The sequence below is a fragment of the Pempheris klunzingeri genome, chromosome 16 (assembly GCF_042242105.1).
Source record: "Pempheris klunzingeri isolate RE-2024b chromosome 16, fPemKlu1.hap1, whole genome shotgun sequence".
Taxonomy (NCBI): Eukaryota; Metazoa; Chordata; class Actinopteri; order Acropomatiformes; family Pempheridae; genus Pempheris; species Pempheris klunzingeri.
Window position 1 is genome coordinate 20,484,357 of NC_092027.1, and position 19,892 is coordinate 20,504,248.

A 19,892-nucleotide genomic window follows, 5' to 3' on the forward strand; every position below is an offset into this window, starting at 1 on the left:
GATCAACATAGGGATGCATGGCTGAATATTTGCCTTTTTTTTTTTTTTAAACCACATGAGCATGAATTGATATTGATGTCAAAAGGGCATGTCAGATAAAGGAATCGTATCTGATATGTCTGGGTTAATTAATTTTGCTGTCCTGTCTCAGCCCTGGCGTTTTCAGGAGGCTGTTGGGGACATTTCCACACTGGGCACATTAAAGAAAGGCTTGAATAAATAGACCGCAGAGGGGCCAAATTTCTCCCTGGTTAAGTATTCATCACTTAACAATGCCAGTGATTTGCCTAGAAGGACCCGGCAGCCAGGTGTTATACTTTACAATCATGCAGTCAGCTATAAATGCTGCTGTTATTCTCTCAATACAGAGTGCCACCTCTGCTTCACTTCCGTACTCCTGCTTTTGAGGCTCAACTCAAAAATGTTTCAAACATGCTTTTTCACCATGACCTTGATGTGTCTACAGTATACCTTCATGTTTTTTCCACAATGTTCTGTAGACTGTATGTAAAAGTGCTTCTGAAACTAAAATATTTATTTTCTTCTTGGTCGTTTCTGTGTTTTTCTTGAGGGTTGAATATTCCCTTTCTGTCACAGTTTGGTTGAAAACAACAGAAAACATTGAATTCCCTGCTATTCCCTCTTTGGAATATTCTAAATTCAAATTCTACTATGATCCAGTAATATTTAATACAGATGAACCCGGCTGCTGATTTATGTGTTGCACTCTAAAGCACTGCTGCCTTTACTGCAGCGGCACAGTTCAATTTAACACATTTACACTGACAGTGGAAGCAGAGATGTTTGGCTTAATCACAGGAAGCAGTTGCCCCCTCTGACAGATAAAGATAGTCTGTGTGAATGTGGAAGCAATTCAGTCTCAAAGAACTAGTCTGAAATTAGTTATGACACGGGCTTTGGAAAAAAATAGCATAACATATTGCTTCTGTCCGTCCTCCACAGTCTGGATGTGAATGTGCTGTGAGAAGTAGCTGATTAAACCCAGCAGGAACGACTTGCTAGTTTAAGATTTAAATCTTCATCAATTTCCTGATTTCTTGCACTGCAACCAGAAGAATTGCATCACTTAATTTTAATACTGTAAAGGTGTAGTGTCAGCAGGCTAATGCGGTATCAAGTTAGCAGGAGATGAGCGGGGTAGCGGCTGACCATCGGCTCCATGTTTGCCAACTGCTCAGTCTTTAGCCACTTATGATGCGATCAGCTTTTACTGGATTTAGGAAAGTAACATTGATTTAATTGAAGAGATGCTCATGGAACTTGACGACTACATTTTTAACATGTAAAAGGTTCTATGGGATCTTCTAGACAGTTTTCTACTACTACTAAAAAGTGAAATCCTTTCCAAGTTTTCAAGTGCGGTGTCTCCGCAGTAATGTCATCATCATGACTGAAGGCTTTTCTCAATCTTCTGCACTTGTGTTCTCATGGACTTGTGTAGCATCATTGTTGACAGCCCATGTGTGCCAATCGACATTAAGCCAACATTGTCCCAAATGCCTGGATGTGTTCTTGTGCTTGACTTGAAAGATGCTTTAGGAGCTGCCGTGTGTGATTTTGGGGTAGACAGCTATTCCAGCATGTGCATCAACTAGCAGCGACGGTGTAGGACATGAGCCCAAACCTAAACTGGTGGATTTCATTTTCATTCAACTGTTATTGGTCTTTTTTAGTCAAGATATTAAACCAACTGATAAAGTAATCTCACCCCAAGGTCCACTTAGTTTTAGAGCTTTCAATCATATGAAATGTTCAAGTCTACAGAGGGTTTTGAAAACTGAGGTACAGTTCCTATTAGTGTAAAACTTTGGTCTTAGAGATTAAATCTAATAGTCGCTGCTACCAAATTGGTTTGTCTGGGGCAGTGTACTGTTACACTGAAGCGTGATCATCAGAGCTTGAGCAGGTGGTGTCAGCAAGAATGCTGTTGTTCCAATTATAAAAATGGTCCAACTACCTTGGAGGGCCAAAACCCATCCCATTATCTTGCATTTCTAGGGGATTTGGAAAATAAATATCTGTGGTCTAAAAGTCAATTCCTTACTTAAACTGTTCTATGTGGTTATGGCTTAATCCAAGACTATTCTACTGGAAAATGTGGGCTAAAAAAGGTATAATGACCACAAAGATGGGTTCATACTTTAAATGTGTCGAGGGAGCAATATGATATAGCTCTGAATCAATGCTGGGGGTACCTCCAAATAAGGCATTTACTGAACCAGACTGTTCCAAACCGTCAAGGACAGAGGATGCCTAACCTTTATTCAATGGACATTCCATTTTTACCTAGCCTATATGTATTGGGACTCTGCCCCTCAAAGGGGGATCCCTGAACACCAGACAAGGTGGATCCCAACAGTCATCATGCTGGGCTGAAAGCTGCTCATTAGGGAGTGGAATCGGTGCATCTTCCTCCATTCATCTGATGGTTATCTCAAATAACTATAGCAGCAGTTTATGAAGAGTTGACATACAGGACGGTAACCCGTCTAGCCCTGCACCAAGCTAAATGTATCTATTTTCTTACAGGGCAGTGATCGTAAATTAGACATTAGATTAGATTTCCTCTGCTAAACAATCAACTCTGGACTGTCATGGGTGAAATGTTATAACCACCATGCAAGTATCTTAAATCTACCAAACTTGACTCATCTTGGTGTGGTGATGTAGCTTTTCAACCCTAGTAGTTTGATGGTGACAATTAAATCTGTAAACGGTACTAAACACTTCTATTCATTTCATTTTATTTTTTATTCATTTTTCATTTTATGTATTTTATTTTGTATTTTATCTCTTTCCTGTCATTGGTGAATATCTTGCTCTGTGTTTATGTTTTCTGTCCTTAATTGTGATGTGATGTTATACAAACATATGAAAAATAATAAAAACTCCCAAGTTCAAACTCCCAAGGACACGAATTCAAACACAGCATAATCTGTATTGAAAAACACCTTGAGAGATTTCCATTTTCATTATTTTTCCTTTTCCATTCCCCTTGAATCTTGTTTTCACATGCTTCCCTGCTATAACTCTGAAAAATGTTCAGGGATGCCATGAAAACAAAAGACAAAATAATGAACTGCTCTTATTGATCACACTGTCTGTTCACTCAGCTGTTTGTTTGCTGGGAAATTAAAATCATTTGCTATTGCAAGAGAGAGGCGGGGGAAAGACAAACAGTCGATGCTGACATGATATATTGTTTCAGCATCGGCATGGCAATGAATAAATGTGCAACAATGATGCGTGAGAGAGGTGTCCTTTTTAAACGTGTTAAATTGTTCACTAGAGAGAAGATCTAATGAATATATCTACAGAATGGAAGAGACTTGGGGGATTCTGGATAATGACATGCTTACTGACATGCTGTACTTGCCATGTATGTTTGGGGGAAATAATATCTTATTACTGTCAGTCAAGTGTAATTATCAAGGCAAAAGTCTCAAATGTAAGCAAAACAGATGTTGTCTTTTTCTAAAACTCCATAGTAACCAGCCAACATTCTTGACTGGAAAGCTGGTAAGCTGTTGATGGTGAGCTATACAGCAACCAGGAAAAATAACGCTCCAGTAATTAACACCACCACTTCAACTTGAACAAGGGTTATGGTTCCTGGACTAAGTGGACAGGGGGCAACAGTGAATGGTTTGGTACACAGTATAATGAAGCATGAGTCTGAAAGTATAGCCTCCTTTTCTGTTAATTGTGCTACTTGGTCTCAAAAGCGATAATGAAGATATAAATGTATGCCTCTGGTCAACATTACTATATAGATACGTTTCGTTAACAATCAACGATTTTGCAGCTGGAACTAGCTGTAAACCAGTAAAATTACTGTTAAGGCGTGAAATTGTATGCAGCAGTGTTTTAATGTATGCCTCGCTGTTGATAGACGTGCAGCTGCAGCTGTCTAACAAGGCATGTAATTCCAGTGAGAAACGGCAGTAACAACACGGAGACCACACTAAGGTAGCTCTTGCAGATAGTGAGAAATTACCTGTGAGTCAGTCACAGACCCAAACCATCAAAGACATTTGAACAACTGCTGCTACTCCCTTGTGTGAGGTTTAGCAGTAATCGGGGAAATGTGAAACAAATCAGTAAATGAAGAATACAAGGCCATCTAAAGGAATGTAGGTACAAAGATGTCAATTACAACACCTCGTCATAAAAGAACTCCTGGAATGGAGAGCACATCATTGTTTTATGATACAGAACATGGTAAGAGTATCTAAGGGGGGACTTTCTTTTAAACTCTCCTTGGTGGGGAAATGACTGCACACGACTCAGTTGGGAAAGAGGGGGAAAAAAGACATATATTTGCAAAGGAGCCTGTAATACAATCTCCACGGTTATGGAGTCATTCTCAGCTTGAGTGCGTGCTGTGTAATTTTATCTGCAGTATTTCCTGAGGTGGCACATTTTGACGGCTGAAGCTGGGGACCTGTTAGGGAGAGTGGTGCAATGAACAAGGCCGGAGGAATCCAAAGGGGAAAGCAGTGATTATACTGTGAGTTCCTCCAGCCTGTGCATGGTGTCTTTAACCAAACACTTGCTTTCTCTAATGTTCCACAGCTCATTGTGTTTGATAATCCCTTGAGACAATGCAGGCTCTAAACTATTACGTTCTGCATGCCTCAACAAATGCAAATAAGTCAATATCATCCGAGTGTGGTTCCTATGATGGAAAACATCAGTTCTGGCTTGTGTGTGGAGCCGCCGATGATTTATGACATGAACTAGCACTGAGAAGCAACTAAAAATAACACTGTGCCTGTCAACCGTCCTATAAAGTGGTAACCCGAGGTCCTTATTCTTTATGTTGTAGCCATCTCTGGTGATAAGGAGCCACCGCTGTATTTATTTCAAACCATCTGTTGTGGTCAGAGACATACAGTCTACCATTTCCTTCAGGCCACAGGACTTTTCCCAGGACATACCTGGTGCAGAATATTTACAAGACATATTGTATGTCATCACAGTAGTTCTACAGGCTATGTGCTGACCCAATGTGAGAGGACTCCTCACTGGCACAAAACTAAATGTAAAGATGGTGGGCAGAGAGAGGCACTTGTTTTTCTCCCACATGTGACCCCTAAGATGTAAGTGCTTGTTGAATGGACAAACAGCAACTGAAAACCCGTCCGCCCTCACTGGGGCACAGTGTGCAGTGACTTCTGTAACTTTCTGATGCTTACAATCTGACATTCACGGCCAGGTGCACCGCTGCCTTTAGGACACCAGCATTAGCACAGTAGCAGTGAACAGTAATGGTAAAATTTCATATCCAATCTAATCCAGATCAGCAGAACGGTTGTGATCAGTGGATGACCTTGCAGGTGAGAAGTAAAGTCACATGAAGCTTTCGTGTTCAACTCTGGTGAACTTTGACAAACAAATTTGCCATTCACAGATCGTCTTGACAGTACTGACCTTTGGCTGATCCCAGTAACTGTCAAGACACCAGTGGAGTCAAGCAGAACTGTTTGTCGGAAACACCCTCCTGTTACACCCATCGTCGGATTAGCTTTGTCCGTGTCCAATCATTTCTGTAACTTTCCAAAACTCCAAAAAAGGAGCCGGGGTTTTAACTTCTCTCTCTAGCTCTATTTTCATTCTTTACACAACTGTTTCTGTCACCAAGTGCAGCAATACGAATGCCTTCCAGGAGAGACTGAGACTGAGAATGATATTTAGCATCATCCCCATTCCTAAAAAATACCACATCTGCCTCCTCCCTCTCATTTTTCACTCCACCTTTGAGCGTGGCTGTTTAGAGCTATAGACTTCTGATCTCTGACATGGCCAGACAACACATCATCTCAACCATTTCTTTTCTAATATAACCCGGACCTTACCTTACCGGCCAGATGGCAACCGTGAGCGCAGGTAGGCGGTACATCCACGCTTACAGCAACACGTCGAACGTTTACATCAAAATAAATTCTGCTTTCTGCTCTACCACCTTATGGTGCTTATGGAGGACACTACAGTACAGGTGGTCATGCTCCTTTAGTACACTCCAGATAATTGTTAAATTAAGACAAATTGAGCTGCATAATTTCATTTTGGCGACATTTGCATCTAGCACTTGTTTATCTACCACATATTTGGCACTGGAGCTGTCAATAAGAGGCGCAGTGTAGAGAATAACAACATCTCTCTCAACAGCTCTGGTATCAGCATCAACACATGAGCTGAACTGGCTGGCTGGGCTGGCTGCTTGGCAGGCTTATTCTCCAATCAGATAACAACTGCTGTTGTGCCATCACGCCTTGACATCCAATGCCAAACTGCCATGAACTGGTTATAAACTGAATCAGTGCTGTGTTACATGAGGGAACAGGGCAAAAACACCAAGGGTGTGATTCAAGGGTTAGGCTCTCTGTCTGAATTATGTATTTGGTCCCAACAGTGCACATAAATTCCCAGCAGCCAATAAGATCTGATTGGGTGGGTGGGTGGGGGGGTGTCAAGTCAGTATGTTTGTGGTAAAAACCCAAAAGAGTGGTGAAATGTGGAAACACAGTTGACTTCCAATAAAAGTCAGAGGCTGAGTGGCCAAGAAAATTATGTCATCCACAAAACAAAAAGAAAAAAAAAAATCAAACCTCATTACCACAGTAAAGGCTTTTTTCAATTCAATTCATTTCTAAAGCCTTTTTCAATTCATTGAGTAACTGCAATATGGAAACATCTCCATTATAATTTCACAGAGAGGTGACAGTCTCAATTGTCTTATTTTGTCTGGCCAACAGACGAAGACACAAAAGTATCCAATTTACACTGACATAAAACAGAGAAAGGAAGCATGTGGAACTACACAACATTTGGTATTTTGGCCTGATGAATGAATGAATTAAACAATTTATCAGAACTTTGTGCTGATCAATCAACTAATCAACCAGCCAATCATTTCAAACTAAGCCCCGTCCTCAGACATTAACAGTCCGAATTGATCTCAGGAAAAATCACAACACATCAGTGAGTACCGAGCACCAGAGATGGAGAAACAAATCAACAAGAACAACAACAGAAGTAAGAGACTTCAACAGCCAATCAGAGCTGTGAGGGCAGTGCGGTGACACACCCAGCACAGGACACGGGGTAAAAGAGTGTCCATGCAGCAGATCTACCTCTTGGCGCTGGTGGAGAGCTTGGCAGCCGTCTTGCTGGAGATTTTGGCCTCCTTCTTCTTAGGCTGAGCCTGGTCCCGCTGCTCGGGGCCCGGCTGCTCCGGTGGAGCCGCCTCCCTCTGCTCGGCGTCCGAGCTTCCCCCACTAGTGTTGGGGCTGTCGTCCGGCCTCGGCTGCACCTCACTGGACATGCTGACGCTGTACGCACACACACATACGCACACAATGTTATACATACTGAGTACATGCTCACCTAAAAGGTTTTCTGCATCTTTACTCCAGAGTCCTTCATCTGGATCAGCCACTGATACCAGTGCTGCTATTTTTGAATTGTAAATGTGCAATAAATTTGTAATCACATTAAAGTCATGTGCAGGATTTTTGAAGGCCGATATAACAACAACAGTTTGGAGCAGGAAGAAGCTGATAGCTGAATAAACAGGCAGTGTGCTGCGGTCCACTCAATGGGATGGACGGTCTGGGAGCTGGGCGGCTTGCTGGTGGACTTATCTAGTGGAGGATGATGTTGTTGGAAGATATAACTACAAATGACTGACTAATAGCTCATAGCCAGGGGTTGGCAAGCTAACGGACATACTACTCCTCTTCCCTTCTCCACGCAAAACTGAGATGTACATCTCTGGGTGACCGCTGGACACTGCACAACCATCCGCCTTTATTGGATCTAAGTTCTGTAGAAGAGAATAGTTTGTAAAACATCTTTTTGGCACTAAACGATCGATCGACTTCTAGTTGAGGCCCAGAAAATGGACACTGAGTTTGGACTGTACCGCGAAATCATAAATCCAAGGTCAAGAATAAACTTTGATGTTTAATTCATCTTTTGTCCAACCGACAGTCCAAAACCAAATGATTTTCACTTTACAAATATATCACGCAGAGAAAAGTAGGAAACTCTCACACTGAGCAGCTGCAGCCATGATTGTTGGGGAGTTTTGCTTAAAAAGGATTTAACAATAAATCAAGGAGCATCCCGGTGGCTGAGGGGTTAAGGCGCAAACGATGAACTGCAATGTCTCTGCTTCGGCTCCAGCCGTTCTGTATTATTTCCCATTTGTCTCTCTCTGCCCTCCTTTCCATGTCATATCTCTCCTGTCTGCTCTCCAGTAAAGCACAAAAAATGATTTAACCAAATGTCAGAACTGTTGCAGAAGAATTTTCTGTCCATTAACTGAGACGACTCAGACTTGCGTGCTTGTTGTACACCTGTTGTATCATACCCATATCTACTAATAATGCCGTCATTCTTGAGTTTTTAATGAATCGAAGAAAAGGCTTTCAATAAATTTAGAGATGCAATTACTGCTTGTTTTATTATTAATCAAAACATTGCTTGTTTTCTTGAATAAATGATTTAGTGTCAAACATAATAAACACACAGATAATAGTGAAAAATGACAATCACAATTTCCCAGAACAAAAACATTACGTCTTTAGTTTGTCGGCTTTGTTCGGCCACCAAAGATGTTTAATTCACCGCAGGGAAAACCAAGGACAAACAGGAAATTGTCACGCTTGAGAAGATTGAACATCAAATGTTGTGTTAAATGAATAGAGGTGCATGAATACTTTGTTTGTGGGAATGCTCAAGGCTACTGGAGGAAAGGCTGCTGAATGTATAAGCCATGTAAAGACGTCGACTCTGCAGGCAGGAGGATGTCTGCACTGTTCTGGGAGACTACAGACATACATTTTACAGCAATGGGAACAAAGGAACTCTTTGCTTGCTGCTTTGGACGGACTTAAAGGGAAAGGGAAAGACTAAAATCCACTAGATAAAGGAGCCCTTATTGAATTCTTGGATAATCAAACTTTCAAATGATTTGGAATTTATGCACCAAGTGTTGTCTAGCAACTGATCAGCAGAAAATTAAATAATCAATGAACCTTTAAATAATGTTTTAAGAAGAAAACTCCAAAGGCTTCAGCTTCTCAAATGTGAACATTTTTCAGGGTTTCTTAGTCTTCTATGATAATAAACTGAATATCTTTGAAAAACGCCACCATTGGCTCTAGCAAACGGGCATAATTGCAGACATTTTACAAACGGATTAATCGAATAATCAAGAAAGGAGTTGTTGAGCTAATCAATATAGAAAGCATTCCTTCAGAGGACATTACCCCTCCAGAGGGGTTGTTCTGTATCCCCCGGCAGAAGTACATTTAGAGCCACAGAGGGGCAGAAATCAAATACAGACCTCAGATCTCTCACCACTCATCCTCAGAATCAGCCAAGATGAACGTCTGCTGGTCACAAGCCTTGAGTCTCAATAATAAAAGACACCTACAAGGTCATGTTCACCAAAGCCAATTCCTCCATCACCGAGTGTGTGTGTGTGTGTGTGTGCGAGCTTCAAGGTGAATGCCTCTATTTACAGTCCCCCGATCCGCTATGAAAAATGTATGATACAGATGAATGAGCGTGAGGGCATTTTTTTCCTGCATGCCGTTGAGCTGAAATGAATATCAAATTAGACAGAAGTAAGGACAGATTGTTCAATAAACATGACAGCGGCTTTGGCAAGCTGACCCAGCTCCTGACATTTGACAAACAGCCACTGCACGCCGGCTATCTGATGCAATTAATGACACTCAGTGGTGGGCTGACATGAGAGATAATTGGGGGATTATATGGACCAGGACACTCATTTCAAAGGTTACAACATGTACATTCTCCGGTGAATGGAATCCTCTCCGAGTGAAGCTGTCGGGCGTGGTGTGTTTCCAGTCCTCAGGTGAGGACAAACACAAAGAAAGTAAAAGTTGCAGACAGAGCAGATCTACTGATGTGCCCCCCCCCCCCCCCTCTTCGGGTGTGACACTGTCAAAGCACCTCAAACACAACCATCAACCTGGGTGACGTTCCCCAGTTCCTGTGTTGTTGAGCAGGCCCTGCAGAAAATCACACCCAGGGGAGAACCCACTGTGCCAACACGTTCCCATTTTGGGCAAACACGTCGTAAATTTTCATTCAACTTTAAACGTGTTCTCAATTGAAGTAAGATGCAGTAAACAGCCCGGTTTTTACATTCGGTCCACGCTGTTCGTTAAGTGCACCCATCTCAGTGGAAAAGGTTATGGGACTATTACAGAAGTTAGTATTTTATTACACTGAAGTGCTTATTGGTGCGATGGGTGTACGCCGAATGAAACGGTGCCTCTTAAGGATTTTTAAAACGTTTTTAACGGCATCCCAGTTGGGTATATATACGCGGTTAAAGAGGAGTGGGTTTAAAATCATTGATATTTTGGACGGAGTTCGGCGAGACGTTCTCTCCGTTCAGCACCACAGAGAAAGGGCAAGTATGGGGCTAATGTTAGGGTGCCCCGGCTTACTGGCTATCAGCGAGGAGTTAACAGCGAGGCAGCCTCGGTGTGAGACATCTTGTTGTACATACAACGACATGAAGCACGGACGGCACACTTATCCTATTATATCTCGCCCGTCCAGTATCGGAGCCGACGCTGACCACTGCCGAATCTGCTCCAGCACAAAAGGCAGAATGAATGCCCCCCTCTCGTCCCCGACCACCACCGCCGCCCCCTCCCTCGAGAAGATAACGTATTAAACCTTTATTCTGTCTGTGGAGTTGATTTTTACAGCTCGGCTCACCTTTATATGGAGGCTGGACGCTCTGCGGCTGGAGAAAAGGGTTCTAACGGCCGCCGTGTGTTCCGTAATCCGTAAACCTGCCCGTCCGCTGCTTTCCGTCCGCTGCTGTGACTGACTGCTGGAGAATGTACCCGACACCGTCAATGTAGACGTCATGACGCGCACAGTTTCCGGTCTCGGCTGACAAAATAAAAGCCTGAATGAACGCGTGCTCGTGTTCGCGATCGCGTTTGAAAAAGAAACACAAGTGCAGCAACACATTGCAAATAAAGCCGGTTGTTTTTGACGGAATATGATACTATTCCAATACTTAGTCTGCCTCATTAGACTCGTTATGATGCAAATATCGTGTACAGTACATGCCAAAGTATTGTAATGCCCGTCCGTCCATTTAAGATAAGATAAGATAAGATAAGATAAGATAAGATAAGACAAGATAAGATAAGATAAGATATTCCTTTATTTATCCCACAATGGGGAAATTTCAAGTCAGCAGCAGTTCACACATACAAAGAAAGGGAATAAAATATATATATATGTTTACATGTACAGTATATACAAAAAATAATGTATGGTGAAAGAATGAAAGAATGAGGTGAGATAGAAAGGCTATTGCACATGGGGAAAATATAAAATATATAAATATATATGAAATATTGCACTTGTTCCTTTTTCTTGGTCTTTGGTCTACTGGGAGCAGATTTGGTTGTAAAGTCTGATGGCAGCAGGGAGGAAGGACCTGCAATGCCTTTCTTTGGAGCATCGTGGGTGACGAAGCCTGTCACTGATGGAGCTTTCCAGGGCTCTTACAGTCTCATGTAGGGGGTGGGAGACATTGTCCATGATTGATGACAGCTTCGCTACCATCCTCCTGTCACCCACCACCTCCACAGGATCGAGGCTGCAGCCCAGGACAGAGCTGGCTTTGTCCACCAGTTTGTTCAGTCTCTTCCTCTCTGCTGCCGTGATGCTGCTGTTCCAGCAGACCACACCGTAGAAGATGGCTGATGCCACCACAGAGTCATAGAAAGTCCTCAGGAGGCCCTCCGCCACTCCGAAAGACCTCAGTCTACGCAGCAGGTGGAGTCTGCTTTGGCCTTTCTTGAAGAGTGCCTGAGTATTAACAGTCCAGTCCAGCTTCTTGTTGAGGTGAACACCCAGGTACTTGTAAGAGTCCACAATCTCTATGTCCGTTCCCTGAATGTTCACCGGAGAGGGAGGGTCTTTGTGCCGACGAAAGTCCACTACCAGCTCTTTGGTTTTTCCGGCATTAATCCGGAGGCAGTTCTGCTGGCACCAGTCCACAAAGTTTTTGTTCAGCTCTCTGTACTCCCCCTCGTCTCTGTTGTTGATGAGACCGACGATGGCTGAGTCGTCAGAGAATTTTTGAAGGTGGCAGTTTGTTGTATGGTGTGTGAAGTCTGCTGTGTATAGGGTGAAGAGGAGAGGAACCAAGACGGTCCCCTGTGGTGCCCCCGTACTGCAGACCACCGTATCAGACACACAGCCTTTTGTCCTCACAAACTGTGGCCTGCTGGTCAGGAAGTCCACTAGCCATGCTGTAAGTTGGTGGCCCACTCCTGCACGGTCCAGTTTGCCCCTCAGGAGTTCTGGCTGAATGGTGTTGAAGGCACTGGAGAAATCATAAAACATGATCCTCACAGTGCTTCCGGATCCCTCCAGGTGAGACAGTGATCTCTGCATGAGGAAGATGACAGCATCCTCGACCCCAATGCTTGGCTGGTACGCAAACTGCAGCGGGTCTGCAGATGAGCTCACCAGAGGGCGCAGGTGGTGGAGGACCAACCTTTCTAGGGTCTTTGACCCTATTTTGTTGTGATCATAAATATCATTACTATCATCATTCATTAAATAGCATGTGTTTGCTGTGATGAGAGTCATTTCACCAAATAAAACTCACTTTTTGTAGTTTTTTTTCTCAGCCTTTGCTCTTAAAGAAACTATAATTAACTATAACTAGAATTTGGACTCTACATCTAATAGCGTCTAACCATGTCTTGTGTATTTGATGCTCTCAAACTTAAAAACACATTGGAGTAAAGAGGTGCAGCAATCACTTTACACCGATTGTTTGCCACAAAATAACACATTATCACAACACCCTGTGAGCCCACTGATTTTTTTTTTTTTCATCTACCATGTGTTTTATGTTCTGGCAGAGAATCCTCACTTCCGGTGGTTTCTTCTGTTTACCGCAGCTTGACGAGTCAGACCGCCTCCATGCGCGCTCCCACGCGAGTCCGCGCAAACTGTGTGCTCTCTGATGCGTTCTGGCAGGCTTTGATGACAGTGTAGACTACAAAGGAAGTGCAAAAGAGAGGAACACAGTGAGGGCTGCCGATCCCGCTGGTCTGAAAAGAGCGCATTAAGATTTGAGAATCCACTTTCCTTCTCAGTGACTGTCAGCCCAGACACTCAGATGCATCGGGGCTCCTGTACAGCAGCGCTGTGGTTAGTGATGTCTGTGCTGCGGTGGTCTGCTACTGTAGGGAGGCAAGGGCCAGGTGTTGACTGCTATCCCATCATTCAATTCATGTAAACATTGGGTATAGAAGAGCTGAAAGGAACGGGAACTTTAAATCACACCTAACAGACCCCTGAATATTTAAGTGGCTCTATATAAATAGCTAAATGAGGCCAGTAATTCCTTCTACGTGTGTCCTGCTTTGTCTACCCGTGTCTAATATATTATATAATATATTTCAGAAATATTATTGTCTGTTGTTCGTGTCCACTAAGTCACCACTGCGGAACCTTTTTAAATGGTCGATGTTTCTCTCCGCAGAGAACAGTGACGGACTGCAGCTCCTCAGCATGCGCCATTGAAAACAAACGTAGCCGATACGGCGGCGGCAGCTTCGTTTTTATGCTAGCAAGTTAGAGTCATTATCCTGCGTCTAGTGAACGTGAGACACACACATATAAACCATGGAGACGATTTTAGAGCAGCAGCGTCGCTATCACGAAGAGAAAGAGCGGCTAATGGACGCCAAAACAAAGGAAATGCTGCACAAGAAGTCCACGGTAGAGTGTTCGTCTTATGCTAGCATTAGCATAGTTGCTAATACATTTCGCAAACACGGGAAACATCTGAACGCTTGAACTTGTGATTACAAATGTGTCTTGTTTCTTTTCCTGACAGCTGCGGGAACAGATTAACTCTGACCATCGAACAAGAGCGATGCTGGATGTAAGCAAGAGTTTTGATTTCTTACAGACGGTTAGCACCGGCATGCTAACTGTAGTTTTGGCTAAACGCTTAAACTTTCCTTGAGTTACAGTTAATGTGCTAGATGTTAAATATCATGTGGAAGTCAAAATGTATGCTGTTACTAGCAGAAGCTACAATAAGGACCAGAGACCAATAACGTAGCAACATGTTTCCGCAAGTAACACAGTCGAGGAAAAGTGTCACAAAGGAATCCCACTGTAAAACCTACCACTTAAATGTACTTTTCATTACGAACTCATAAATATGCTTGCATGTGCTTTCCTTATAGCTTTGTATCTGTTGGTAGACTCTGCTGGAACATTCGGTATACATGTGATCCCGCTTTTTATAATAGTTACGTTTCATCTCCCTCTTTTGTGTCAGATATTGGAGGTTTAGGGCCAATAATCAGAAAGGAGTTTGGTGATGCATGCAAAGGCTCCATGTAAACTGCAGTGTTTAATGTTCAACATGAAAAGAAATACAGTCTGGCATCCTTTTTGTCTTTTGACAGAGGTACATGGAAGTGAGCGCAAATCTCAGAGACTCCTATGAGGACAAAGATGGGTATGTTTTTTTTTCCTAAGTGGCTGTAGTTCCACATGAAGTGGCTATACCCACCGTAACTAATATCCAAATGTATTAGAATGCTCCAAGTTACAGATAATGCTGTGGCATCATGGTCCATTGAGTTGTTAAACACAATACCTGCTGTCTCAGAATTATTCTCACTGAATTCCTTTTTCATCAACACAGAAGCAGGAGCCTTATTCTCAATAAATCAAATACTTTTTGTGTTCCTTGTGAATCGTTGCATGCAGAATTCTGCGCCTAATCTGCTACCTTGAACAAAAAAACTCCGTTTCTTCATGACAGGATGAGAAAGGATGAACTTGCTGCCATCTCAGGGCCGAATGAGTTTGCAGAGTTCTACAACAGACTGAAACAGATAAAGGAGTTCCACAGAAAGCACCCGAATGAGGTATTTCACCTTTTCTGTGTGCAAACTGGACTGTGTAAAGCTTTTGGAACGGAATGATAATGATGCTTGTGCTTTTTGTAGATTTCCATTCCCATGTCTGCAGAGTTTGAGGAGCTGATGAAGGCCAGAGATAACCCCAGCGAGGAGGCTCAGAGTAGGTCTAAGACATCTGTTCTAATGTCATCGCAGGCTCGGTAAAAGCTGTGGTTAGACAGAGCCTGTCCGTCTTAGTCGTGGTTGTCTTCACCGAACGTGACGCTGGTCTTAACAAAGGTCTTTGTCAGCTGGCTCTTTTAAAACCACATTGTTCCGTTCCAGCATTAAAGAGTACAACACTCGACATTAAAGCAGTGAGAGGATAGCTTTGAAGAAAGTCAGAGCGGTTAATTGGCCGTAATAGGTTGTCTGTGACAATATGTGTGGAAATAATTTTTCTAGTAGTCACTTGAGTGCAAATGATGTATGACAAAATGGACATTTGTCATTAAGTTTCTTAGGAAAATGAAATAGTTCTCAACACAGCTGTCAGATCTTTTTTTTACCTGTTAAATATCCGCCTCAAAAATCCTATGAATCAGTTCATTATTCTTATGTTACCCTCAAACCTGCAACAGCTAGTTTTCTTTTGGTCACTTGGCGGCGGAAAAGAGCTGTGAACACAGCAGTGACGTACCATCACCTTTTAAGTTGATGTGGTGAGCTGGTTAGTGAGGTCTCTTCTATCTCTTGAGGGAAATGTCTCTGTTTAGGAGCTAAGTGCTTCACTTGGTCCACCAGCTGGTCTCTTACTGTGTGTGTCTGCTGTTTGCTGCTGAGCCAGCAGTGGACGGTAGGTTATTACAGCCTTTTCACTAATAGCTGCTTGCTGCAGCCAGGTTGTGCTGGCTGGCAGACACACTGCCGTGGTTTGGTGTCTGTAATGGACATTCGAGTGAGATCTGTGTGTGTTCCCGCAGACCTGGTGGAGTTCACTGACGAGGAAGGATACGGTCGCTACCTGGACCTCCACGACTGCTACCTGAAGTACATCAACCTGAAGGGAGCTGAGGTTAAGATCCTTTTTTAAGTCTTCTTCATTTATGCTGCACTTCCAGACTGAAGGAGTATTCATTTAACCCTGATCCATCCTCCCACCCCCCTCCCCCCACACAGAAACTCGAGTACATCACCTACCTGTCTTCGTTCGACCAGCTGTTTGACATCCCCAAGGACAGGAAGAATGCTGAATACAAGAAGTAGGTCCACCATGCTTATTTACCATGAGTAATTCAAAATGAACCCATGGCAGCTGGGAGGAATGGTGGATGTCCTCAGTAATATATGAATGATGTGCTCACACCCCGTGGCATTGGACTCGTGTGATGTGGTGGCTGTTTGTGCAGGTATCTGGAGATGCTGCTGGAGTACCTGCAGGACTACACAGACCGGGTCAAACCTCTGCTGGACCAGAACGAGCTCTACGGCAAAGTGCTGTCAGACTTTGAGAAAAAATGGGAGATTGGGACTTTTCCAGGCTGGCCTGTAAGTTCCTCTGGCAGGTTCTCTAGACATGATGATGGTTGATGGTTTGCTTGTACGTCTCATCTGACCTGTTTCTTTGTCTTTCTTTTTCCGGTTTTTGAATTGTAGAAAGAGACAAGTAGCGCTTTAACTCATGCCGGAGCTCATCTGGACCTCTCTGCTTTTTCTTCCTGGGAGGTAAAACATTAAGTGCTTCGACTAGATTCGTCATTTCATATTAACACTAAAGCTGCTCGTTCACACACCGACTGATGGGGTTTTTTCCTTATTCCTTCCCACAGGAGTTGGCTTCCTTGGGTCTGGACAGGTTGAAGTCTGCCCTCATGGCGTTGGGGCTGAAATGTGGAGGGTGAGCATGTTTGCATACAGAAAAAATATGTGAAATGTGTGAAGAACCATCAGCAGTTCAGGTTATAAGAACTTTTCCAGGAACATGAGAACCTGTTGGATGTTCATAGTCTGTGCTCCTGAGGAAGTATGAACTGATGGCCCGACTTCAAAGATTACTCAGATAGATGATTAATCGAATAATCCATAAGTGGATCGTCAGAACACTAATTAGCAACTTGATTATCGACTTCTTCGTTCTTTTACAAGCAAAAACTTAAAAAAAATTGATTTTCCACTTTCTCAAATGTACCAATTAGATGAGGTCACAGAGGGCTCTATGATACTGTGTATTCAGTAACAAAAAGCTTTAGATGCATCCAACCCACCAGCTATCATGTAGAATTTACTGCACTCTCTAGAGCAATGAATGATCTTTTTGTTTAGTAACTGAGTGATGATTCATAAAATGTAAAAACATCACACATAGATCCAGTTTTTAACTTTGTTCTCTTAGTTGCTGAAGTAATTCATCTTTGCTGGCTAAAGAGAGGGTTGTTCTGTCTCACTTGCCACCATTGCTTCCCCTTACCTGCCATCCCTCATCCACAGAGCTGCAAACCAGGTAGCTCTCAGTTGCCCAGTCTGATCTCAGGCCTGTGGCCAGCTCCTGCTGAGGGCTGAGGTGTATCAGCATTTCTTTAAACTCTGTTCACAGAGACCTCACTTACTTGACATTTGTCATTTGTGAGTGCTGTGCATCTAGAAACTGATTAAACAGCAGTGGGTTATTATGACAACCAGCGTCTGTGTGTTTAACAGTGTGTATAATGTTTCCACTAAATGCTGCCTCGTGGATGCAGGTTATTAAAATGCTCAGTTAAATAGACTGTCTGTGTGGTGGACAGGACTCTGGAGGAGAGGGCTCAGAGACTCTTCAGCACAAAAGGCAAATCCCTGGAATCGCTGGACCCCTCACTGTTTGCCAAGAATCCCAAAGCCAAAGGCCCTAAAAAGTAAGCAGGAGTTGAAAATTCCGTCTAATGCTGACAGTGTCTTATGATAGGGTTCATTAAATAATTCATAACCATTTCCATCCATCGCTTCTGCAGAGACACAGAGCGTAACAAGGAAATTGCCTTCCTGGAGGCTCAAGTCTATGAATACGTGGAGATCCTCGGGGTGAGTCAGTACATCATCAGGGGAAACTGTGCCGTCCAACTCTTCAGTGAAGGGTCGGAGCCGACATTCTGAGAGAAGTCTTGCCTGGCTCTCTGCTGCCAGCGCGCGCTCCGATCCGACGGTTTTATTGACGGCTCATAATGTGATCGGCGGTTACAGGAGCAGAGGCAGCTGACTCACGAGAACGTCCAGAGGAAGCAGGCCCGCACCGGAGAGGAGCGCGAGGAGGAGGAGGAGGAGCAGCTCAGCGAGAGCGAGAGCGAGGACGAAGACAACGAGATCATCTACAACCCCAAGAACCTGCCGCTGGGCTGGGACGGCAAGGTAAGGAAGCACTGCGACTTTGGCGGCGCACAAGGTCATCTCACTGGTGGGGGGGTGTGGGAGCGGCTAAACAGAATGATCACGGAAATAAAAAGGCAGCATCCCACTTTTCATTCGTTTCCTGATGATGTCACTGTGACATCATCAGGGGGTCATATTGCGTTGGTGCGGGAGACTAAACATTCGCAACAAAGCATGTATTGCATTGTGGGGGCACGGAGCTTTTAAGACATTTGCATATTAAAGATGCTGAAAAAGTATGTTTGTTGCATTATGGGAAGTGTAGGCTCCCGTGTTATTCTGAGCTCATAGTATCTCTGCATCAACTGGTTTAATTTGACATTTTAATCCGTCTGTGTAATAGTAAAGCAACGGACCTCATGCAGCATCCATCAGATCCATATTCAAACCGATTTATCCTTCAGTATTCTGAGTTGCCTCATATCCGATCCAAAGTGGCACTATAAATCCTGCTCTGTTTGTGTGAGCTGCACGTTTTTTATTTACTTGTCTGAAGTGTATTACCGGTTTGCTGGCTGACTGTTTTATCCCCTCCAGCCAATTCCATACTGGCTCTATAAACTCCACGGGCTGAACATCAACTATAACTGTGAGATCTGTGGGAACTACACCTACAGGGGACCCAAAGCCTTCCAGAGGCACTTCGCGGTATGTTGCTTTCATCAAGGACTCACTCAAAGAGGTTTTTCACTGTCTCCTCACCAACATCTACAGAAATGCACCACCGTAGTACATTTCTAATGACATGCTGTGCGTACTTCTGCAGCTGAGGTGTGTTTTGTGTTGTCTGACCGCAGGAATGGAGACACGCCCACGGCATGCGCTGTCTCGGAATCCCCAACACGGCTCACTTCGCCAACGTCACGCAGATTGAGGACGCCGTCTCTTGTAAGAGCCTTTGTCTCGTTGCCTGTTAGGAACATCTGGCTTTGAAAGAATTTGAAAGTTGCTTTCATTCAGCGCTTTGTACGTTTTTTTTTTTTTTTTTCATTAACTCCAGTGTGGGCCAAGCTGAAGTCCCAGAAGGCGTCCGAGCGGTGGCAGCCAGACACAGAGGTGAGTCCACCTGGGTGACAACTGACTGGGGGGGGGGGAGTGGCGCTTCCTGGTTATAGTGTGTGTGCTTATTCCATGGCATGTGTGTTTTTCAGGAAGAGTACGAGGACTCCAGTGGAAACGTGGTCAACAAGAAGACCTATGAGGATCTGAAGAGACAAGGCTTGCTGTAGATTGGGGAGTCGCACAGGAGAAATGGAAAAACATCTGACGAGCGTCCTTTAAGATTTACTATATTTTTATCACCCACATTTCTTTTTATTTGTATGTAGTAATGTTGTTTTACAGACTGTCCCGCCCTTCATTCCTCCCTTTGATAACTTTGTAATGTGGAAACCATCGACCATTCTAATAAACTGTACTTTTGTCAGCGTGCTGTTTGTCCTTGTCTGGTCCATCTGAGTGCTCTGCTCTATTGGCGAGTCTCTCTTCCTTAAGAGTGTGTGTGTGTGTGTG

At 43.6% G+C, this 19,892-nt stretch overlaps 2 protein-coding genes across 4 annotated transcripts in view; one reads left to right on the top strand and one right to left on the bottom strand.

The window, feature by feature from the left end:
• ube2e1 (ubiquitin-conjugating enzyme E2E 1) overlaps positions 1-10,925 on the bottom strand; it is an 89,308-nt gene extending 78,383 nt beyond the window's left edge. For both annotated transcript variants that reach the window (XM_070846563.1, XM_070846564.1), the window contains exons 1-2: positions 10,792-10,925; positions 7,158-7,355 (exon numbers count right to left, since the gene is read on the bottom strand). In XM_070846563.1, coding sequence (XP_070702664.1) covers positions 7,158-7,348 — 191 coding nt within the window. In that variant the 5' untranslated portion in view covers positions 7,349-7,355; positions 10,792-10,925. The remainder of the gene's footprint in view (positions 1-7,157; positions 7,356-10,791) is intronic.
• The window catches only part of sf3a3 (splicing factor 3a, subunit 3), a 55,436-nt gene extending 35,625 nt beyond the window's left edge, over positions 1-19,811 (top strand). Inside the window, exons 2-18 of one of the 2 annotated variants that reach the window (XM_070846555.1) lie at positions 13,696-13,836; positions 13,955-14,002; positions 14,538-14,590; positions 14,900-15,005; positions 15,087-15,159; positions 15,962-16,053; positions 16,158-16,240; positions 16,388-16,526; positions 16,635-16,703; positions 16,808-16,875; positions 17,762-17,869; positions 17,966-18,035; positions 18,195-18,359; positions 18,918-19,028; positions 19,178-19,268; positions 19,381-19,436; positions 19,532-19,811. In XM_070846555.1, the coding sequence (XP_070702656.1) occupies positions 13,741-13,836; positions 13,955-14,002; positions 14,538-14,590; positions 14,900-15,005; positions 15,087-15,159; positions 15,962-16,053; positions 16,158-16,240; positions 16,388-16,526; positions 16,635-16,703; positions 16,808-16,875; positions 17,762-17,869; positions 17,966-18,035; positions 18,195-18,359; positions 18,918-19,028; positions 19,178-19,268; positions 19,381-19,436; positions 19,532-19,609 (1,506 nt within the window). In that variant the 5' untranslated portion in view covers positions 13,696-13,740 and the 3' untranslated portion in view covers positions 19,610-19,811. Of the gene's footprint in view, positions 1-13,634; positions 13,837-13,954; positions 14,003-14,537; positions 14,591-14,899; positions 15,006-15,086; positions 15,160-15,961; positions 16,054-16,157; positions 16,241-16,387; positions 16,527-16,634; positions 16,704-16,807; positions 16,876-17,761; positions 17,870-17,965; positions 18,036-18,194; positions 18,360-18,917; positions 19,029-19,177; positions 19,269-19,380; positions 19,437-19,531 lie in introns of those variants that run through there. The other variant, XM_070846554.1, reaches the window with a different exon arrangement.
• Positions 19,812-19,892: the final 81 nt, after the last annotated feature.